Here is a 24,959-nt window from a genome sequence, read left to right on the forward strand (position 1 = left end):
CAAATTAGTTCCCACATACAGCCTTGTCATCACTAAGTATAGGATTTTCCCATTAGACTTTCTCTTAGCACCTATACTGCATCCACTGACCTCACCTCCCTGCCCCAGGCTGAATGTGAAGACTGCATTTTGTTCTATAGAATACATCTATGGATTATTTCAATCAACTACATTGTTCTGTTAGAAAGCAAATCTCAATTAGAGAAATTACAGTATGGGGCGGGTCCTGAAAGAGGAGAGTGAATGGCGAAAAAGTTCATTCAGTTCTGCGCTTACCAAATAAACAAACAAAAACCACCCCACCTTCCCTGCTTGATCAATCACATTGCACTTATGAGTAACAGATGTCATTATAATCCTTCCACCTGTGGCCATTGTGAAGTTAGACATAATTGTCAGGGATGACATGCAATCTGTCTCCCTACCATGTTATTCGTTCATCCATTCAAAAGGCAATTATTGAGTATGTGACTGGTTTGGTGCTAGGATCAAGAGTACACAGTTAAGTAACGTGAATCCTGCCTGCAGGGAGTTACCCTTTACAGAAAAAGTCACCTGCATATGTAGCAGATTTCAGTGCAATGTATTAAGTGCTATGGTAGAGATAGACATAAGATGAAGACTAGAGAGGCAAAGAGAAATCAGAATTAGACAGGCTGGTTAGATGAAATCTCAAAGAAAACATCCTGGAACTGGATTTTGAAGGATTTGTGGGAGATAGATAGAAGATATAGCAAGGAATAGCAGAAGAAACAACATATTAGTGTCATGAAGACATAGAACAGCAAGAAGTTTTCTAGAAATGACAGCTACATTAGGTCCATTGAAGTGGCAAATGGGAGCATGTAAGAATGGAAAGAGATAAGGGTTAAGAGGTAGGTAGGATCCAGATCCTGAAGGGCCTTCTGTGCAAAAATATGCAGTTTGAAATTTATACTAAAATTTATAGAGGAGAGTTTTAAATTAGGGAGAGACTTGTTACTCTGCTTACTGTTCTTAAAATAATCATAAGGTGCTTTTTATTAGACACTGCTAATCACTAGGAGAGAAACTGACTAAACAAACGAAAACAAAGTGACTGTCAAGTAATAAATATCAGGAATTCACAAAAGCACCATAAATCTGACAAAGCCCTCATTAAGGTTGTGCCCTGGTACCTGGCTCTGCTCCTTAGATGTTATGCCAAATTCTCTGTCTTTTCTCTCTTTGTGAATCACACTACTCAAATTGAGAATGGCTTATAGTGGTTTCTCTGGTAATAATCCCAGAGACAGCTGTCACTGAGGGACCAAGGAGGAAGATGTTTCACTCAGAAAACTGAGTGTTAGTACTTTCCTGGACAAAAGTTGAAGTTTGTTGATTAGTCGTACACAAATAACTTGGACGATTAGATACTAGTGTGCAGCGAAATTTTCAAAAGTGCAAAATGAACATTCTTAAGCAGATGCTCAAAAATTAGGTAAACATAACTCAATGAAAACTTTGAAAATCAAAGTTTTTCCACTCCATTTCCTCTAATGGATGAAATATGGGTAGAAAGGATCAAATGCATCAAGTCTCTACTGTCCCTACACTGACCAGAGAATTGGTCAGAGTATGTATTAGGTTCCAATTGCAACTGTAAGCAATTACTAGAAACATAGTGTCCTAAAACAACAAAAATTTATTCTCTTGTGTTTCTGTAGGTCAGAAGTCTGACATGGATCTCCTGGGGCTAAAATCAAAGTGTCAGCAGGGCTGCATTCATTTTTAGAGGCTGGAGGAGAAACTCTGTTTCCTTGCCTTTTCCAGTTTCTAGAGCCTGCCCGCATTACTTGGTTTGTAGCCTAGCCCTCTATAATCTCCCTATTTTAAAGTCTGTTTTTTAGCAACCTCAATATCATCTGAAACCTTAATTCCGCTTTGCCACATAAACTAATATATTCACAAGTTCTGAGGATTAGGATGTAGACATCTTTGGAGGGGACCATTATTCTGCCTACCACCGACAGGTTGCGGGAGCCAACACGCAGGGCAGCTCCTGCAGCATCACGTGGAGCATGAGAAGTGCCTGTGAATCCATGCAGCACGTGAAGGGATAATGCAGGCAGGAGAGGATTGCCAGAGCTTGCCACTCCGCCCATCACAGGCTCCAAGGGAGGTTCAACAGTGAGACTTTGCCACTCTGAAGAAATAGGAAGTAAATAAAGGAAAACATTTCAACGAGAAGCAAAAATCAATGAAGCAAACCGAGCCAGTGTTACTTCATTGATTTCCCCCACCTTAGCTGCTCATTGAGTCCTGTTTGCTAGTCATCAGAGATCATTTCCCTCCTTTTCCTTTTATTTACCTGCTCCACACTCCCAAGCTCTTCAACACTCTTTTGGTCCTAATTGTGATTGCCAATTTTAGTTTCAACTGATCAACTTATTGACCAGAGTAAGGAGCCAGCATTTCAACTGTTTTAAAACTCTCCCTATCAATGGTTTTTCAGCTCCTACCAAAAGCTTTCAGAGCCCCATCTCTCAATAGTACTTCAAAACTCAATGCTTTTCTGAGATCTTCCTCCGTATAGAACACAAAGGTGGAGCGCTTTGTCTTTTTCCCAAATCACAATAACTAATGGAATTAACACAATAACTAATTGTAATCAATGTAGCTTGTTATTATGGGAGTATTTCCAACCAGATGAGCTTTTCTGTATGACTTGTGAAATATTTCAGTAGGTAATCCCGAGCGAAGAGTTTGAGAATGTGTTTTGAAAATGGCCATATCATTAGAATATTTGTATAGTTTCTCAGGATCACTACATTGAAAGAGAAAATGAATGAGTACTGTGATTTTTGCCACATTTAAAAAAAATAATTATATTACTTTAGTAAATCTAAACTAAAGACAATATTAATATTTATTGTATGTTACATATTCTACAACTTTATGACCAATAATGAAAACTTTGAAGATTTGAGACTATTACTGGAAAGTTACTCTAAATTGATACTTGCAAGTCTTAGTAATATCCACATCACACTTTACAGTAAAATGAATATACAGTGGCTAACACATTTTATTAACTGAAAAAAAAGTCTGGATAATTATTGTTTTGTATAAACTTTGTTGATGACAATTCATCACCTTTCATCTTCCTTCTCACAGTAAGTGAGTGAAGATCCAGTTGCTGGCAATTCAAGACACTAGCACAAATATTGGATGTAGATTTTAAGAAAGAAAATCTTTCTTAAAATCTACCATTTTCAAAGTGGCGATCAGCAATCAGTTAAATCCATCCCTAAGCATTAATTTGCTCTTTATGCAAAGCCTTATAAATTATTGGAGGTTTTTAGATTTTGACATTTAAATGACCAACCTAAAATATTAACATAATCAAACCTAAATTACTTTCCTTATTTATAAATATGTGTTTCATAATTTATTTTTTTGTTTGTTTTAAATCTTTCTGTCACTGTTTAAATGGTAATTTATTTACCACATGTAATTTCTATTTTTCAGGGATGAGTGTTGAATTGTTGAACGTTTCTTAACCTTTGATTCTAACTCAAAGGGAAAAAAGGTCTAACTATAAAAATACACCCTTCTTGGGTCCAGCCCCGTGGTGTAGTGGTTAAGTTTGACGCTCTCTGCTTTGGCAGCGTAGGTCCACAGGTTCAGATCCTGGCGTGGACATACACCACTCGTCAGTCATGTTGACCCATATACAAAACAGAAGAAGATTGGCACAGATGTTAGCTCACGGCTAACTTTCCTCAAGCAAAAAAAGAAGAAGATTGGCAACAGATGTTAGCTCAGGGCAAATCTTCCTCAGGGGAAAAAAAAAAAAAACCAACAGCCTTCTTTCTGCCATTCACCAGAAGATTGGAAGTATACTGCGACTCTAACTCTGGTATCTTGAACCCAGTGAAATTTTATGCAAATTTTGTGGGTACATATCTGCATTTATGAAGGGAGGCAATACTTCTAGTTTTCATCAGATTATTAAAGTCTATAACACCTAAAGCAACTAAATTCTAATATAAGAAAACCCAAGAGACTAGAAGGAAAATCATGAAAGCTATGATTGCGGCAGTGGAAAAAGAAACATGAATGCCAAAAAAATAGACTTGGGTTTATTTTCAGTGGAATAATCAATTGCTAACTTGTGAAATGAATGTCACCAGTCCCTTTCTGGGTTTGATAAACTCTTTTGATCAATATGGAAGAGCTCCTCCTTTCTAGCACCTTCTCCCTCTCCTTCCACTCTTCTCCCTTAACCTCCACTGCCTCTAATTTTGCGTGTCAAATCAAAGCTCAGCCACATCTCTGATGTGCGTTAATTCATCACTCCCAAGCATTCACCGTACATTTTTCTGCTGCATTGCAGTTTTCATGTGCCAACCAGCAGATTCGTGTTTGAGTTGATTCAGCAAGACTGCTTGAGACATGACGTGCACAGTCTCCACTGTATATGATAATGCCACATTCAGAATGACAGTGGTCTAAGCCGCAGGGCAGTAAATGCTTCTTGAGATACCTTCAATTGCTGTTTAACTGAGTTTAGCCTGAGGTATGGAGAAAAGTTGCTGCTGATTTCAAACATGTTTAAACATTTTAATGTTGTCTTGGCATGTCAGCCCGAACTAGAGCACTCCTATGTAGAATGCAGTGAAATTCTGTAATTACAGGACCAGAATTTCCCGAGTTTTCTATGGTAGCCCTCTGCTTGAATTTCTTGGTTAAATGTGCTTACATTTCTGAAAATGTTCATTTGAAGAGTTGTACTTGCACTAAAACTGGTCAGTTTGTTTCCCATGATAAAGAAACATAAAAGAAGTAGAATACATTTTTTCCAGATCGCAGGCTGTTGTTTGGAGCAGTTTATTTCTTGCAGATAATATCATATGTCCACGGTCATTATCTCAGTGATCTATTGCTGCATCAATGAACTCTCCCCACCCCCCAACAAACAAAAACAAACAAACAAACATAACTTAGGGGCTTCAAACAGCAAAGATATATTGCTTCCCACACTTCTGTGGACTGGCTATGTGGTTCTTCTGCTAGTTTTGCCTGGGCCACTCATGTGGCTGCGTTCACCTGGAGAGTTGCCTGGGGGTAGGCTCTACTGACACAGCTGAGTCTCTCTCTCAAATAGTGTTGCATCTTCAAAGAGGCTACATCGTGCTTTCTCTCAGAATGGAGACTACAGGGTTCCAAGGGCAAAAACAGAAGCTGCCAGGCCTCTTGAGACCCAATCTGGAAATAGCACAATATCACTTCTACTGCATTCTAGTCATCAAAGCTAGCCCAGCTTCAAGGGATGCAGAAATAGAATCTGCATCTTGACAGAAGGAGCAGCGATGTCACATTCCAAAGCGGTGTCTATAAGGAGATTAGAGGAATTTCAAGCCTTATTTTGCAACTTAAAACAAGCATGTACATACATCACGAACTCTGCATAGCTTGTATGCTGAATGGCTTCTTTGTTTCATTATTTTTGATGTACAAAGGGTGCACTGCATTTTAGGTATTGGCCCTGCTTTTTGTTGTCTTTCCTTGATTTTCAACCTCTTAGTCTTAGATTAGTTCATTGCTAAATTTTGACATATCTTAAAAATGGAGCTCCTTCCTTTGTTAAGGTCCAGGCAGGCAAGGCAAGATAGCAAGCTGGCAAGCCAATATCTTAGGGGCAAGTCTCTTTCAAGGGAAAATGATTAATTGTAAGTTTGATTTGTTTAGGTTGTAGAGATAACTGCAAATAATAGAGCATTTCTCCTTTAGTTTTGAGCAAGCGTCACGGCACATATTGGAGAAATCTTCTCTGGAAAAGTCTTAATAAATACGAATTAGGGGGTACTTGACATAGAGTAACCAGGATATGGTGACCTTTGTATTTTCCTAAATAGACGGTAGCTCTGGTATATTGCAGACTCTATCAGCATAAATCCGTTAGTATTCCTGGAAAAGTAACTCAAAATACATGGCCTTTTGATTAACGATTAGTTTTAATTCCACAATAAGTTATCTGAAACCGTTGGGGCCAAATGTATCTCAAAATTCAGAATCCTTCATATGTTAGAAAAGGTAACATCATGCATGTGTCATATATTATTTAAAAAATCTGAAAGAGTCTGAGACATTGCCCTTAATTAAACACACTATTTCTACAGTAAAACATATAAATATTAACACTGTGCTAGATAAATAAAGATGAAAAATAGCCTTGTATTGAAGGTCAGATTTGCTGTAAATTTATGGAAAAAAAAAAAAAAAGAACTTTTGGTTTTCAAAGCTTTTTAAGGACTGAATTATGGATAAGGGATTGTGCACCGGAAGTAGATAATATTTATTGAGGGCTTGTCGTGTGTCAAGAATTGTTACAAATACTTTACCTGTATTAACACATTTAATTCTTACAATAATCCTAAGAAGTTAATTCATTCTTATCCCCACTATACAGATGAGGGAATTTAAATAAATCAAGTAGCTTGTTCTCGGTTGCACATTTACTGAGTGACAAAGTTAGTATTTGAATCCAGGGAGCCTGGCTCCCGAGCCTATTGCTTTAAACAATCCCCTTTTCACTCATGGAAAGACTTCAGAGAGAAAAAATTATCTCTACCCCCTCAAATCTCTCCAGGGGCTATGACCTCCTATCTACTGAATATCTACACTGAACCAGAGACCACTCTGTGGACTTTATGTATATTAACTCTTTTATCCTCACAATAAATGAGGAAGTAGGTATTATCTCACATATGAGGATCTTGAGGCTCAGAGAAATTATATCCAGAGTCATACAGCTTATACATGATGGGCCCGGAATCTCATTCAGTAATGTCGGGACTCCAAATCTCTGATCTTTTCACAAGTTCACTGCCTCTTGAGGGACATGCTCAGGAGTTGTATACATAAGACTGAAGTAAGGTTGGGTGGATAGGCGATCTTTATATCCTCTTCTAATTTGGTTGGATCAAGTTATTTTGTGATAAATTAGAACACTATTTAGAAATCTTAATCCCCTTTTTTTAGCCCTAGGCAACACTTATGTAACTATAAATTTCCCCTTCTTCCAGAAAGTGTTCAGATATTTAGAGGATTACAAACTGCTTGCGTGAGTCAGTCATTCATACTCCATCCATGGTCTGTTATGTGCTTACCTTCTAGTCTTCCCCAGTCCCTCAAACAGACAAAAGGCAGAGATCTTTAGGTTATTTATATAAAAAAAGCCAAGTCCAACTGAGTATGCACCTTTTGGATCTGATCCCCTCACATCTAATCTTTATTGGCTACAATAATAATTTTCCAATAAAAGGTTTGTTTAATTATTTGTTCTCAATTCCATTACATAAGGCAAAAGTAAATCTTTTTCTGACAGCTATTTTAAAATAAAACACTTGATATAATGATATGAGTAAAAGAGATATTTTCATTTGGATTAAGAAAGTAAAGGTGATGTTAAAATATTTGTTGGAAAACCATTGCCAATTGTCTTTCATTTTTCTTGTTCATCCACTTGTAAAACCTTTTCATAGTCCACCAAATTCCATCAGAATTTAGGTGTACTTCTAGAAAAAGAAGTCTTCGTATAACAGGAAGTCAAGAAGTACAAAAAGAAAACTAACTACTTTAAAAAGAAAAAAAGGAAAAGGTGCCTATATGTCTTTTTTCTCCCCAAAAGGAGAAATTACTACAATTTTTCTTTTGCTGAATTTAGACAAGTAATGTTGAGAATGTGCTAGTGCCTGATTTTAAAGAACAAGTTGCAGGAATGATGTGAACATCCAGCACATCTACACACTGACTAACAACTCATTTATCTTATATGGTCATGGAATTAAGTAATTTGTATATTAAAAAATATTTAAATGATGCATATAGCTTTAAGTATCTGAGGTTAAAAAAACTCATTGGAAATATTTTAAAACTAAAGGCAACATTTTCATGCCTTCTCACAGGAAATGGAAATATCCTTGTATCTTCAGGCCCAAGTCAAGGGCCTGGAGTAGACTGGGTGTCCAGGATTCTGGCAGAATGCATAACTCAGCATATGAAAATCCATACTGGTGCAGAGCTGTTTTCAAGAGTCTTAATGATTTCAGTGGTCTCCTATAATAAAGATGACTCTAATGGTTTCTGAATTGTGTAGGACAGCTTCTGGAAACGTTAAATGCCCCTGTAAATCTGGGCTTTCCTTGTTATTTCTAATGATTCTGCATATTGTCTGTCTGTCACTTCCCGTTGAGGTCACTGTAGCAGCATCTTTCCACTACCCACTCATCTACTCTGCCTAGTAAGAACAAATATACTTCTTTTTAGGGAAAGAACTCAACTTCTTAAATTAGTTATAATTTCCTCTACTTTAGGAGATGTATAGTTTTGGGGAGGTTGCACCATTTTTTTTATTAAGTAGCAAAATTTGTGACTTTGTGGCATCTATCTCCTGTGCTGCTCAGATTTTTTTTCTCTTTCTTTAGAGACTGTAGCTTTTTCTTATGGCTGTGGGTAGAATTAATTGACCTCTAAATAATTCAGCTGTTACATTTTAAGAAGGAGCAATATGGTGTTATGGGAAACACTAAAGTGAAAGTCAAAGCACTTCTTCTTTGGCCTCAGCTCTCACATAGGCTGGACCTCTCACTGCTTTGATCCTCCTTGCTATTCGGTGGAGGTGATAAGTAAAAGGGATGAAGTATGGGAAAGTACTTTATATGTAATAAATTGTTTTAAATTGTTTGCTATAATGATGGCTTAAAACTGTGTACTTTTGTGAGTGAAATTAACTTTATGTCTAAGAAAGGACTTTACCTCTTCAAAATGATGTAGTGATTCTAGTAAATAGCATAACTAGGTAACAATGGAGAACTCTGCAACTAAAATACTCAAGCAACAACAAGATCTGATGAGTGCCATTTCTAGTTCCAGTCTTTTCAAGGTTTGATATGATTGAGGGTTGGGCGAGGAGGACCTCTAAGGAACGACTTCATCGTGGAAAATGCTGATAGATAATACCATTACATTTTGTTATAGAACAGCTTATATTTTTAATTGATTTACTTAATACCAACTAACAAGAGTTGTGATTAACTGTTTTCTATCTTCACTTAGGTCAAAATTAAAGGGAATAGTGCTAAACCGAAGCATGAAATAATGTTCTTAGATATTAAAAACACATCCTTCAGTGAAAGACTGAAAGACTAAGAAGGGTTACTAGTTGTGGAAGGTCTGCCTCTATAATCCCACAAAAAATAAGGCATTTTAAGAGTATATCTTTTATAAAAGGGAGAAAGAAGTGTAACTGATGATTCTTTAAGATCCTATATAACTTTTGTGTTTTAAGAAATTTATGATATATACTTGCATAATTAAAATAAGAAAATATAGAACCACAGAAAAAATACTATTCCACTCATGCCTTCCCTTAATAAATGGCATCATAATACAAGTTGCATTTGTTAATCATTGGCATTTCTTTTGAGGATTCATTTGAGTCATCAAGATTGGAAGTTTTGATTGCTCGTGATGAATCTCTTATAGCCTTTCTTGATTATTTTCTAAATTTGATGACAAACACTACAACATGTCTCAGCCAATTAGGCTTGTCAACTTCCACTGTGGTCCCCAATCAAGTGTATGACTTTGGAAATGACAGGAGATCCTTATTAAAAGTCGTGCTTCTTGGATAGAGATGTGGCAGCCCACGTATCGCTGACGGCAGGGAAGACAAACTGCCTTTCATTAACAGCAATAAGAGGAAATCAATTTTAGCAGGAAATAACGCAGACTATGAAGTAAGGGCTGAGGGAAGGAATTGAAGAGTACCTCACTTCTAGTTGATTGGAAATTGAGTTAATCTAAAAGAATATAATTTCTTATGCGCTACAATGAGTTCAGGTATGCAAGTTAAACAACAGGCAAGAACAGTTGTTAGAGTATTGATATAGTTCACGAGCTGTCTCTAAATGCATCTCAAACAAAGGAATAACAAGGTGCTGTGAATTTCAAACTGGAAACACAAATTAATCCCTGCAAAGCAGCCAACTGCGTAAGTCACTGTGTAAGTAAACCAACACATTGTGTGAGACTTAAGTAAATTTAGACAGATGATTGGGGACCATTCTGGGTCATTTCTGCAGGGAATGACAACCTCATTCATATTTTTCCTATTTTGGTAGCTAAATTCCTGATTATTGTCTTTTGTCCTTGACAGGCACTATCATAAGAGAAAAAGAAAAGTTTGAACTTGTTAAAGCAGTAAAGAGAAAGAGGAATGTGTGGAGTAAAAAGTAGATCTGATCTTACACTTTGCATTTTTATAAGGGTTTTTTCCTGTTCAAAGCATTTAGGTCAGCTTCAAGTAAACAAAGCATCCCAAGACAGGAAATATTCCCCAAGAACTCACAGTTTGCTCATTTAAACTAACTAGATTACAAAAATCATTCATAAAATTTGTCAATAGTTTGATTTTTTAAATGCATCTAAAATATGTGCTTGAGAGACACAGAGGCAATTTAGCATAAAAATATGAACAGGAAAGAGCTTTTTCTTTTGACGAAACTTAATAAGATCTATCCACTTAGAAGTCAAATAGCAGCTTGTGCAACTACAGTGAATAATTATCTTTGCATTTTTACCTTTGGAAAAGAGAAAAGTAATGCTAGATTTCCTGTGAAGAACACTGGTGTTTCCTTGTTGAACTCTCAGCACACAGCATAAAAATCTCAGGCCACCGTGGTTGAAAATCAGCAGGCCGACAAATGTCAATATTTCAGTTACCCGTCACTGAAGGAAGAAATGACATACTACATTGGACTGCCTTGATTTAGGAGATTTGGCAGAGTGAAACTTCTCAAATATCTTATAAAAATGATAGCCAAAATAGGATTATAATGTTAAACTGTAGGGGATGTTGTGTGGAGACAAAAGCAGAAAGCATAAATATATCGGGAATAATTTAAATAACCCCCTCTTCTATTTTAAACCAGATCTTCCCAGGATTGCATATATGCAAATCTCACTGATTCCATTTGTTGTGAATATATTTGCAGAAGTCAAAATTTGTCAGTCTTTTAAGTCCCAAGCCTTCTAATGAAATTATACCATATGATATAAGTCGGAGCACAGTGATATTATGTTCTTTTGTTTGGCAATAAAATAAACTATAAAATATATTAAATAAAACCCTAGAGGTTATTCTCTTAGAGTCTGTTGAGGTGGAGCAGATTTCTCTCTCTCTCTCTCTTTCTCAAACAAAAACAAAGTCTATTTAAATATTTGTAATAGTAAAAAAATAACATAACTATTCTCCAAAGACAGACACATTTAATGACTTAATTACACATACAGGTAATTCTTAACTGCCATCTTTAATTTTGATCCCTGAGAACTCTCTAGATATAACTTAGCTTTATAGAAATAGAAGACATTTCTCATTCCACTAGGCAACACCATTAATTAGGAGTACATGGTATTTCATCAAAACTTTAAGAGCTGGACTGTATTTACCCAATACATTGCATTTCACATAATATTTCCATTCAGCAAACACACTGGCAAATGTGATTTTGGTGAACACTCAGGGGATTGTCCTACGGCACGTATTAGGTCATTTGACATGGTGGGGGGAAGGGAGATGTGGGCTAGGGTGGGGTAGGTGGTGATATTGCTAGTATGCTCACACCCATAGCTTACTTGTACTTTCCTTTTTAACTTTTTACCACATAATGTGCTGTCAATTTAGGTTCTACTTTTGAGTCACCCTGATGTATTAGAATGTATTTTAAATATAAGGTTTTGCATATTTGCATTCTATGAATAATGTATAAGCAGGAAGGAATCCAATTGGCAAAAGCACACGATTTCTGGGATAATTTATAAATACAGAAAACTATCTATTTGGATTTAATAACTTTTCCTATGCATGTGGAAAAATTCATACCGGCACAAATATACATATGTACTTCATTTCTGCTTGAGAATATACACACGTCTCTGTCCTGTCACAAATGCGCATATACCTGTCTGTTCTACACACTTAAATTTATCATTTTGTCCATTCCTCTTTTTCTATACTAGTTGATGTTTTTGCAAAACCTTATCTTTAATGGAGATGAGATAAAAACTGTTCTATGGGATGATGAAATGCAGGGTGTTGAAAAAAGGGAAGTAATACGGTAAAGGATACATATATATTTTCCCCTCCAATTTCATACAGTTCAAGAAAGGCTGTTGAGGAATGTCCAACTTTAATGGCTCCTTCTCTTTGAATTCCAGATTCAAGACCTCTTCCAGATGTAGCTCTGACTGGGAAGTGCACCCGTGAGTGTGATGAATATGGCCACTCAGACTCCTGTTGGATGCCAGTCCGCACTTCTCCAGAGAGGAAGAAGAGCCAGCCTAAACTCTCCACTTTCATGCCTGTTGATGAACGAGGAAGCCAGGAAAAGCTGGCCAATGGCGAGGCAGCCATCATGGGTGACCGCAACAGAAACCTCCTGAACAAAAAGTTGACCTCATCCTATGAGACCTTCAGTGCAGCTAGTTTCAGCAAAAACGAGGAAGCCAACCCTGAGGATATTCCCCTGACAAAAACAGGGGAATACAAGCCATCTCCTGTCAATACTCTCACTAGAAGAGAAGTTTACCTGTAGTATAGCCTATAAAGGAGCAACAGCAAAGTTCTTTTCATGTATGAGAAGGAGAATAAGGGGCAAAAAACCTTACAAAACAAAACCGTTTAATCAAAAAGAGGGGGCTACCAAAGAGACAAAACGTTGCCTGCCACTTCTGCCTCCAGATCAGGCCTTTAGTGATACTGTTAGCCTGAGTGTAATGTACAATGTAGAAACCATCCTTGTTACTTGCATGTCTAACTCCCTCACTGACCCCCAACACTCCCTCTCTCTCTTCCCCACCCCCGCCAAAACAACAAAAAAAAGATGTTCGCAAGTTTCTCTCATGGTAACAAGCCTGATGAGCAGAACACAACACACTCTCATTACCCCCAGGCTGAAGCATGATTTTAGTCACTGATTTAGTTTGAATGTCATCCGGCTGGTCAAAAAAAAAGCAGATCAGGTAAAATACATTTCAGACATATTGTCAGAATGTGATTAATCACCATGAAAGGCAATCCCTCAAAAATTATCGATAGAGTCTCTCTAAAGGTACAGTCTTTATGAAGGAGGACTCTATAAGAAACATTTTGGGAAGATCACAGCTTTAATATTCTGACAAAGACTGAGCTAAACAATACCCAGTTGGAGATTGCAGTCCCAATTTGGCTTATGTTATTCTTTTCAAGTCAGAACATCCACTTCAATGCTATACATTCATTGAATATTCTTAGTATACACTCAATCTTGACCACGTGTATCAATTACACTAGTTATAACTTGTAAAAATTATATATAGTTTTCAGAACAGCACCACTACTGTCAACTAACTGAAACAATTGTGTCATTAGAAGGCCAAAGATCCTACGGCAGATCAGGGAAATTATGAAGTAGATTTGGTCTTGATGTGATCCATTAAGCAACAAAAGCAACTGACCACATGCACGCACAGAAACACTCAAATGCTAGTTTATTTTACATTGTCTCTATCCCCAGAAAATATACGTTTTCTTTTAAAATGGATTTTCTTTGAAAGCTCAGAAAATGAAAAACTAATGAGACATATTTTTGGTGTTATAATAGGGCAATTAGTTGAGGTTCAAGTTTAGTTTCAAAAAATATTGCCAGGGAAGATTCCACTTTTTGAATCATATTTGTGGGTAGGTAGGGAAAAAAAGATACAACGGCATACAATCTTATAGGTTAAGTCCACTATTGTCACTGTAGAAATCCAGGTTATGCTTCCTGGTCTTATTACCTACATTTCAAATTACCAATTGCATTTTTTACACGTTCAATGCACGCTTTCACATAACACAAGTGCGTTAATTTTGAGTCCTGTGCAATATAGCACTATTTCAAGACTCACAATATTGAAACAAGGCAACAGCCTAGTTGACTTTGTTGCTAATGTGATTTGAATATTATTTACTATATGTCTTAAAACAAATCCAGACTGCACATGAAAGAAATGCGTTCTGGGCAGTGACATGTCTCGTAATATGTACATCTCAAAGTTGGAAAATATGCAGTTTTTTTAGTTTAATAAAAAGAAACTGAATATACAGGCTTCGAGTCACTTCTTCCATAGAGGATGATTTAATACAATTGGAAATTGTGCTGGGACATTCAGACAAGGGTGACAATCCAGGGACAGAATAGGGGAGAACAGGTGAAGAGAGCAAACGTTCCCGTCACTGAATGTTTGTAACCTGATTAAGGCATAGCCTTGATGGTTCCATAGCAAACTGTAGAAACAATGTAGCTTTGGGTAGTTTCATGCTTTGCAGAATTTCTTAGACGATAAGGTGAAGCAGCCTGGAATACAGGTTGTTAATTCACTATAGGTCAGCAAAATGCTTGCCTTTGAAAACCACTTCTCTGTTTGGTGGGGTACTCTTTTGGGGTCATTTCCTTAGGCTCTTTCTTAAGTGGAGTTTTCATTTTGATGTTAGTTTATGTATAATAGGATGAGAGAAGATATATAATTGAAACAAAAACATTGGACTAAAATATCAATAATTGAACATGTTTATGTTTGATTATTATTTACACTATGGAAAGATGCAATTCTAGTACTTTGTTAGGAAACTGCATTAAAGCAGTTCTGCCTTGTATAATCTGTAAGTACCTATTAAGACAAAATACTTCTAAAGATACTTATGAAATGTATACATATTTTTTCTTGCACGTTACAAAGGAAATACTCAATTGCATAACACAGGTGTTCAACAAACTTTTTTTAATGCATTTTTTTCTTTCTTTCATGAGACATTTGAAACCATTAGATAGCTCATTTCACTCTATCTTAAAACCCTTCTGTTGTCTATAAAGCTAATACGGGTCACACTGGACCTTCAGATTAATTGGATCCTCATTCCCCAGGATGTTTGCACCACATTCAAGGTAGCCACGTCATTATCATTTAACTTGTGAACCTCTCTTTAGAACTAAAATGGGTGTGAAAGGATAAAATTCAGTGTACTGTAAGTATTCGCAGTAATTCTGGTAGAATTAGCTATCATAACATGTTTATTATATAACGAGCTGGCATGACACAGAAATATATTTTGTGTTTGTATGACTTTTATTTTGAATAGGTTGAATCTGGTGCCACTCCATAGATAGAGTGCTTTTGAAAAAAATCCATAAAAAGAAACAAAAAAATACATACATGAGTGAATGCAAAATAAGCAACTGTGCCTTTTATACCTGTTGTTATGGTAAAAAAACGGCTGTTGGGTTTGGACAATGAGGGGAAATGGGCTATTCCCAACTTTTTTGATCCTGTATATTTATCCATGTTTATTTTCTGAAAATAATAAATAATATATTAAAAATTTGCCTTCTGACAAACTCAGATAATGGACCAGTCTTAAATATCATTCATTCATGAAACAAAATCAAGGCATTAATATGGGCTGCTTAATTCTGATTAGAAGGCTAAAGCATTTATAATAGTAATAGTAACACAGAGAGATATTATCGGGATGAATTCAGTCCATTTTGCAAGGTAAAACATTGATTTAGAATTTCTATTCTTTACTTCTTTTCTGTTATTTTTCTTTTGGCTGCTGTTTCATTTTGGTTGTACAGTATATAAACCATACTTGTTTTCTGTACACAAGAATCTCAAGTGAACTTTGCATGCATTATACATTAGGACACATTTATAAATTAATGAGTAAGTATATAAATTTATGTGTATTAAAATGTCTGTAGCTTCAGTCTAAAATCTAATGCTCATTCTGAACCTCCAGATATCATTTCTGTATGGTTTCTGACTGGCCTGCTGCCTGAGTTTCAGAAAACAAGGGAGGCATTATTTTTATGGAAAGAGAAACTAAGATGGTACTGAAGATGTCTGGCTGAAAGGCTACCCTAGGAAGCTGTCTTATAGGAAAATAAAATAAAACACACAGATCAGAAGCAACTGCCAAGAATCAAAGAGCCATCGTAAAACGGGCATGAGAAATCTGAAGACCTAAGTAGTTTTAGATGCTTATTTTATCAGTGATAAATATACAAATGTTTCCTTAAGGAAAAAAAAAGAGCAATGATGATCATGAATGTTGTAAAGCTTGTTAGTTGTGACCCAGGCAGAGGTATATATAACATCTGGAGAAAGGCATCATTTTTTCAGCTACCTAGGGTTTACTTTCAGATGACTTTTCCTACATTTTAAAGCACTTGCATACAGTGTGGTACGATCTGTTTGTAATGTTAATCATTGACTATTGTTCTGCTACTTGGATGTTGATAGTGAAGCAGAGAACAATTTATCATCGTTTATTATGAGTCACTATGCACGCAACTATGCTAAACATGGCGAAATGTATTAAACACTCGTCCAACTATTTATGAAATACTTTACATAATTTAATTTGCTTTTGTACAGTTTTATGTAAATAAATTGCTTGTCATTTTTGTCTCTGCAAATTAAAATATAACATGGTCAAATGGTTTCACACTTGTAAGTGTACTTCTCTGTTGACAGGTAATTCAGTTTTGATTGGACAAGAAGTGAATGGATGTATGTACCAATTTGATTTAAAATGGTTTGATTTCTGCTAAATTAAGATGGAGTAAGGAAGATAATGCTGCCGTAATTGTTGATTTAGAAGGCACCATGCATAACTGTCATATTACTTTGCCTTATAATGGAATAGAACTTGGATTCTCCATTTCATCAAAATAATTCCTGAGACAGTTATCTAGCTGGCTTTTATTTATTTACTTATTTATTTTTTTGAGGAAGATCAGCCCTGAGCTAACATCTATGCAAATCTTCCTCTTTTTGCTGAGGAAGACTGGCCCTGAGCTAACATCTATTGCCAATCCTTCTTTTTTTTCCCCTTTGTCTCCCCAAAGCCCCAGTAGATAGTTGTATGTCATAGTTGCACATCCTGCTAGTTGCTGTATGTGGGACTCTGCCTCAGTATGGCTGGACAAGCGATGCGTTGGTGCCCGCCTGGGATCTGAACCCAGGCCACCAGTGGTGGAGCGTGCACACTTAACTGCTAAGCCACAGGGCCAGCCCCACTAGCTGGCTTTTAAATCTTAAGTGTATAGTAGAAGAACTTCTCATCATTAATGTAAAGATTGATTTTCTCATGTTATTTGGAGAAATTTCACTTTTGAGATAAAATTATTCTAAGTCAAAATGTATCTTTGAAAAGGAAATATTTGTTTTTAATATGAATTAATGCTGAATACAAAAAAGTTAGAGACTAAAATAAAACTTCATACCATGTGAGATACAGAGAAAAAACTTGAAGCAAAAAATAGAATTTTTACCTTACTCATTTCTTCTTTAGTTGAGTTTTCTCTACTTTTTATATTTTTTAAAAGATTTACTATAGTTTTTTAAAACTATTCCATTTACTCTTTGTTATCAGATTATACCTCTAACTGTAATGTTTATCTTCTTTATTTATTAAATTGGTATCTGTTCAAACAAGCAACTTCTCTAATCCAACTCAGAGACTTAAGAGATAAAGAAAACACTTTCTATATATACTAATAGATTGCATGGAATTTTTGTCCCGTTTCACAACGGTACTGCTAAAACCTAGCTATGTAGAAAAATAGACATTCTGAAGATCCTTACCTTGAAGTTTCTCTACCATTTTTTCCCTCTCTTGGATGAAAATACAAAATACTTTATATAGAATGACATATTCTCTCTTAAATCAAAGATATCTTTGTAAATTGATTTTGGCTGGCAGCCTTCCTTCTCTAAAGAAGGAATTAAGAGTGAAGCATGATGAGAAAGTCTGCTGCAAGTTGTAATGAGGTGAACCAATGATATGTGCATCCATTTGACTTTCTGCTTTTCTAATAATGGGAATCAAATATCAGTACATAAATCAATGGAACAGTACATAAAATGAAATCACCATGTAGTCTTCTTTCAAATTCTCAATTTAGATTTGACAAACATCTATTTCTCTTTACCCTGAAATTGCATTCTTAGGTTAAAATATTTTTTTAAATTTTTTAATTTTTAATTTTTTGTGAGGAAGATTAGCCTTGAGCTAACATCTGTCACAAATCCTCCTCTTTGTGCTGAGGAAGATTGGCCCTGGGCTAACATCTGTGCCCATCTTCCTCTACTTTATATGTGGGATGCCTGCCACAGCATGGCTTGATAAGCGATGTGGAGGTCCACACCTGGGATCCGAACCTGCAAACCCTAGGCCACCAAAGTGGAGCACACCAACTTAACCACTACACCACCGAGCCAGCCCCAAAATATTTTTAAAATTATCAAACATATAAAAAATGCAGTGATACACTTTAGAAAGAAGATAGATATGAAGTGGGCCAACAAAAATTGCCTGTATTGCTTCCAAGGCTTAAGTTTGATTATTCTACCATCTCTGATTTGTTGGAAGAGTTCCATCTGGTTTCTTAGAAGCTTGACTTAGCACAACAGTATCTTACATTTATAGCACACATTGTGGTTTACAAATGGTTCATGAGATTTATCACAAAATTCCCACAGTACTGGCAATATAAGCTGAAGAAACTATTAGATGAGTTTTTAAAGATTTTACTTTTATTAAATTATTTTCAGATTGACTAAAAACTTGAACACAAAGTTCTGCCAATATTAACATTTTCAAAACATTTTTCGTGATTTAGCAGAGTGACAAGGCAAAGGAACTCTCCCAATTCACCTGAATAAAACAGGCATTTGGTCAAGTGGGAATTTGGGAGGGAGGCACTAATTACGCAAATTGGCAGGTAATTATCTTCACTTGACATCACACCACATACCCTGGCAGGGATTGTAATTTGTATGAGATTTCTGAGAGCAAATTACAAATCTTGAAAACATCATAGCCTAATTTCTTCCTGCTGAATCCCCCTGCCCTAATCTATGAGGCAATAAGATTTTGGTGAGGATAGTCCTTGGCTGGATAGTCAGTCTGGGTTTGGAAACTTGAATGATTACAACCGACAGCACTATCAAAATTGATCAGATAATTGTAGAATTCCCAAATCTACTTTGGTTTCAACCAGCTGATTTCACAAAAAAATCCCTTTATTGAATTTTTGTCTTGTCCCTTTTCTTTTTTTATATTTACCCTTTTTGTGTCCCCATCTCAAAGCCCTGTGCCATACTTCGAGAAGTTATTTGCTCTGTGTTTTCCCTCTTTCAAAAGTAGTTTTCTCTGGAGGTGGTGGGATGTTAGGTAGCTAACCAAGGACTAGAGGATTTGCAACCCAATCAGCTTTACTATAATGGAAATTTACAGTATCACTACTTGAGCTCTTAGGAGGCCAAGTGAATAGGAACTGAACTTACATTTGTTTATTTTTTCTTATCTGTATCCCTACTCTAATAGTTGTTTATAAACTGAATGGAGGAAGGTGATTAACCAAGATAATATAAATTTTCTAAGCTGCAGGGAGTGAGGAAAGGATGTGAATGTAAAATGCAGAAAGCTAAAAATTTATGTTCTTCTTTAACCCTAGTTTTATTTTTTCCTGTTGTGCTGCTGTTAAATGTAAATTTTATTCATTGGTTTAATTTAATATGTGTGACCCACACAGAAATGATTTTGTCTATTTATTGAACCTCCTGTGGAAAATGTAGAAGATGCTTAACTGTTTGTAAGTGTAAAATTTGCCCCCAACACTCTCAGATGATGCAAAACAAAAATTATAGTTTATTTGTGATGTTCACTTTTATCGTTTTCCGTTAAAAGTTATGATTCAAATGATCCATTACCAGAGAGGTCTTAAGAAAGAAACATGAGGTCAACAGAGAAATGTCAGATATAATCTTAGAGATTAGAATGGGCTTTGAGAAATAAAAATGTCAATGTGCCTAATTTTAAAAAATAGCCCACTAAAGAAACACCTGAATAAGCAATCTTAAGAAAGAGATTAAAAAAAGATGTTTTATTTTGGTAATTTAATTGAAAGTACATTATGATATCCCAGACTTAGTAAAGTTAGTAGTAACTTGATGGGATAATGTCAGTTTTTTTCTAAGTGTGTTTTATACAATATTACATGAAACATTTTTATTGTAGCTTTATGGATTGTAATAAAAATATGGCCATGTATTTAAACCATTTTATAAAACATCTATGCAAAGGAAGTGAGGGCAAAAAATATTGGAAAAATGTAACAAAATAAAGTAAGTCGATGGCTAGGTCATTTACCTGCCTTTTGGCACCTACCTTTAAGAGAGAAACTATTATTTGAAAGTTTTTCCAGACCCCGCAGTACAGCTGGAATATACTAGAATAATACTTCTTAGAGTGGAGACTGTGGTCCACTGAGAGACTGTAGAAATTTAGAGATCTAGGTATTCTAGAAGAATTTTAAAAGTTTTAGGGTTTATTAATATGATTAATATGATCAGATCAAAGTAATCCTTCAGCATAAATAGTTTTCAGTGATAATTCTCAGTTGAAGCTGAATTTAATAGAAAGAAATGCTCACTTTATAATTTAATGTTTATCCATCTATTGTGTGAACAATTATATTCTCTGGAGTCCAAAGGGCTTTTTTTTTTCCTTTACAGGGGTCTATATTTTACTCAGTTGTGACAAAAACCAAATCAGAGAATTGGATAAGAAGTAAAGTGTTAAACAATGTGAATGATTGGACTAGAGGATATCAGCATACACAGAGGTTGACAAGCTTTTCTATAAAGGGCTAGATAGAAAATATTTTAGGCTTTGCAATTCAAGAAGCAAAATCAAGGATATTGTGTAGTTATTTATATGACAAGGGAGAAAACAAATTTCCAGATTTTTTTCAATCATTTAAATGCATAAATTCTATTCTTAGCTGAAGAGTCATACAAAAGCAGAGAGTGGGCTGGATTTGACCAATGATGTATAGTGTGCTGACTCTGGTATATACCAACAACTACTTCAACTGATACTAATTTTAGAATCTATCACTAAAATTCCTCTTCTCATACCTTAAGTATGTCCCTGTTTGACCAGGACAGTGCTGGTTAACGGCTTTGTCCAGCAAAGTCACTAATAATCACCCTCAAATGTTAGATTATGTAGTTACCCTAGTTATCAGGGTCATTCTTTCCCATTGACCAGCTCTGTAAAAACCTCATCTCTAGATCACAAAAGATAGACTCTGTAAGAGACGCAAGTCGATATGCATAAAGTCCTTACGCAACTGGAAGAGAACTCATAATCTTCTCAGTGCAAGAATCATTGTCCACTTCATTAAAAATGAAAAAGAGGGGCCGGCCCGGTGGCGCAAGCGGTTAAGTGCGCGCGCTCCGCTGCGGCGGCCCGGGGTTTGCTGGTTCGGATCCCGGGCGTGCACCGACGCACTGCTTGGTAAGCCATGCTGTGGCAGCGTCCCATATAAAGTGGAGGAAGATAGGCACAGATGTTAGCCCAGGGCCGTCTTCCTCAGCAAAAAAAGAGGAGAATTGGCGGATGTTAGCTCAGGGCTGATCTCCTCACAAAAAAAAAAAAAAAAAAAAAAGAAAAAGAGTATCCGATTCTGGAAGTTCCCAGTTTGGTTTAGAGGTGGGAGATTTGCTTTTTTCCATTGGATCAAAAGCTTAAAACATACTTTAATTTAAATGTCATGGATAAAGGTTCATTATATTAAGCAAAAAATAATATGATGTTTCAGATTTAGAGCATGATACACACAAAATAAAAAGAAGAAATACTGTGATTCATGTAATGGCATTCTTCGAAGGGTGTGGCTTTTTTTGTTCTTTTTTTACGTTTTATAAATTTTATACAAGAATCTGTTTTACATTAACAATATAAAAAAGTGAACGTTTTGAAGTATTCTAAAATTATAGGCAATTGAGTGAATAAACTTAAGAGTAATAAAAGAAACAATTTAATTTTAAAATATTGGACACTTTTCTTCTGGTAATGTCCCAAAAGGAAATTGTATTAAAAAAAATATCTTAGATTATCAGTCTAGTGTGACATTTGACACTAGCTATTTCCTATCCCAGCAAAGTGACTAAAATATGCTAAATAATTTCAGAGATTGTTTTACCAAACTTATGCAAAGGAAAAAATCTTTATATAAAGCTTAAATATAAACATTGTAAGCCTGTAAATGAAATGTGAAGTTTATATTTTGAGGAAAGTAACATATAACCATGCAGAAAAAAATCAGCAACTACAATGAATCTATTTTCTAGGATTTGATCAACAAAGAAAATATAGATGGGTGCTTTGGCATGTAAACTGGATTATTTCTATATGAATTCTCCAATATGACTATCTCTGAAGCTTCAATCTGGGAATTATTGTAGATTTTGACTGTATAGTAGTCAGGGCCAATTGACTTTGTTAAACCTCCAGAAACGAAGCTATCAGAAAAGCAACTATAGGGCCAGCCCTGTGGCTTGGGGGTTAAGTGCGTGCGCTCCGCTGCTGGCAGCCAGGGTTCGGGTCTTGGGCACACACCAAGCCACCGCTTCTCGTGCCATGCTGAGGCCGAGTCCCACATACAGCAACTAGAAGGATGTGCAGCTATGACATGCAACTATCTGCTGGGGCTTTGGGGGAAAAAATTAATAAATAAAATTATTAAAAAAAAAAAGAAAAGCAACTATAAGAAATCTATGCCTAGTCTAAGAAACAATTGACATTCTCATTGACTAAAATATCTGGGAACATAATTGAAGAAAAGATAAATTCTCAGTGATAAGGGACGAGTACTGTCAGTCCATAGGTGGTTTAAGAAATAGAAAAGGCAATTGAGAAGGCTACCATATTGGAAAACTTGCTTCAAGGCTATAGATGTTATTGGCAAAGACAGGGTGAACAGGATGAGCAATATAGATCTTACCCAAAGAAACTCATCTTTTAGTGAGCTTTTTTGTAATACTTAAGCTATGCTCCTGTTATGTCAATTACTGAGATGCATAGAGAGATGTTTAGTATATTGCCTCTTGACTTCTTTCCTTAAATTGCCCGGAATACTCCAGGCTCATTTTTTTTTTCTATTTTTCTCCATCTTTTATTAGATGAAAACAAATAGTATAACAGGTGATTTGATTTTCTCTCTGCTTAGGATTTATATGTGCTTCACAGCCAGCATTTTGTTATCCTCAGGTTTAAAGGCTCTAAGACATCAGAGAAACACTCCCACTTGAATATAAATGTAAGTCAGACGATTATGATGACCGTGTCACAGGTGGAAAAATAATCTTCACTCTATTGTAATCAGACCGAACACTGACAAAGAATCATTCATTACTTTGATGTTTCAATGGAGATGAAGGCACCACTTTACACTTTACCTCTTCAGGAAGGGCAGGAAGATACGCAAACAGAAGGATATACTCAGGTTTAATTTCAACCTGAGTTACAAATATGAAAAGATTACTCAGGATAGTGGATTGGAGCTAAATTACCAGAAGTTAATTTGGAAATGGCATTTGCAGTGCTTGTTTCCATCGGACGCATGAGAAAAAGGCCTTAATCTTTGCACTACTTGCTCTCCCACAGCACCACGGCAAAGAATTCCCAGAGGTATCGCTTCTTCCACACAGATTTAAAATAACCAGGAATCAAGTGGAACATATTTATTTCCACTATTGTCACACCACAGTAAACTTCTATCTAGGAATGTCTAGATGTTCCCACTAGTTCCAAATTTATTCTTTAGCTTGTAATTTGATTGAATTTTAACCAATATGTAAGTCTCAGTTATAACTGTGTGAGGCACAGCATAATTTCTAGGCTAAGATTCAAATCAGAAAGCATATTTCAATAACATCTCAACGACGTGATGCCACATCTCAGTCTTCTCCAGTTGCACAGGGAAACGACCTTCTGGAGAAGTTGTCTATTAAAATGGTCATTGCCATTCTGGCTTTCAAAGGTGTTTCTCTTCATTTTCATATTCATAAGGATAATTTAATTCAGAAAAAAATTTCTGAAAATGTTTCTTACCTTTGCAGAAAAAGTGCTCATATATCTTTTTTCCCCTGAACTGTATAACATTGTGCATTTCCTCCAGAAATGTGGATGTAATTTATTAACAAAAATGTATGAGGTATGTCAAACACAATGCTGAATATTTGGGGTATAATGGTGAACAACATATGCATGGTCCCTTTCTTACGGAGTTAGAACACGGGTAGGAGGTACCAAGAGGAAAAAATATTGAAATTGACAAGAACCACACAGCACTTGGTACTTGGTATGTTCAATGATGAGAAAATAAAAGTTGTCTAGGATAACTTGTAGGGCATCTATCTTAGACTTTTGCAGTAGGAATAGCCATTCAAAGAGGCATCCAAGATGAGGAATGAAGAGGGATAGATGGTAATGAGGGATGAAGAGGTTTTCAGGCAAAGATAACTGTGTGTAAGGGCCAGGGGGTCTGGGATGAAGATTTAGAGACTCGAGAAAGGTTCAGGATGGGGAAATGATAGAGAAGGAGTGGGCATGCAGGTGTTTTGAGGGTGGAGAGTGAAAGGGTAGGGAGTGAGTGTAATGGGGATAGTGGTAAAAAGATCATCCTGCTGCATACTGTTGAGTCCAGTGTGAGATGAAACAAAATGTGATAACCTAACCACAAGGAAATTCCTAAATCTGTCTCTTTTAGTGACAGAAGGAGGTTACAGGCATCATATCATGTATAATATATACATTTTTTTTCAACAAATATTTGCAACTATGCTTGATGCTGAAGATACAAGTTGAATAAGACAGGTTCCAGGAATTCAAGAAGTACGTTAGTTGGAATATTGGTAATACTAAATGCAATTATGAACACCATGATAGAGAAATATATATATAAAATTCTTAGGACATAAAAAACCCGATCTGGCTGGGGCAGCTGGGGATGCTGATAAAGAAGTTTCGTTAAAAGTTAACATGGAAAGATTAA

General features: G+C 35.9%; 1 protein-coding gene across 1 annotated transcript in view; it reads left to right on the forward strand.

The window, feature by feature from the left end:
- PCDH7 (protocadherin 7) overlaps positions 1-16,538 on the forward strand; it is a gene marked incomplete at its 5' end in the record, with an annotated part of 395,249 nt that extends 378,711 nt beyond the window's left edge. Inside the window, one exon of the mRNA XM_058546322.1 lies at positions 12,247-16,538. Coding sequence (XP_058402305.1) covers positions 12,247-12,623 — 377 coding nt within the window. The remainder of the gene's footprint in view (positions 1-12,246) is intronic.
- Between the last annotated feature and the right edge of the window lie 8,421 nt (positions 16,539-24,959).

The sequence above is a fragment of the Diceros bicornis genome, chromosome 8 (assembly GCF_020826845.1).
Source record: "Diceros bicornis minor isolate mBicDic1 chromosome 8, mDicBic1.mat.cur, whole genome shotgun sequence".
Lineage (NCBI taxonomy): Eukaryota > Metazoa > Chordata > Mammalia > Perissodactyla > Rhinocerotidae > Diceros > Diceros bicornis.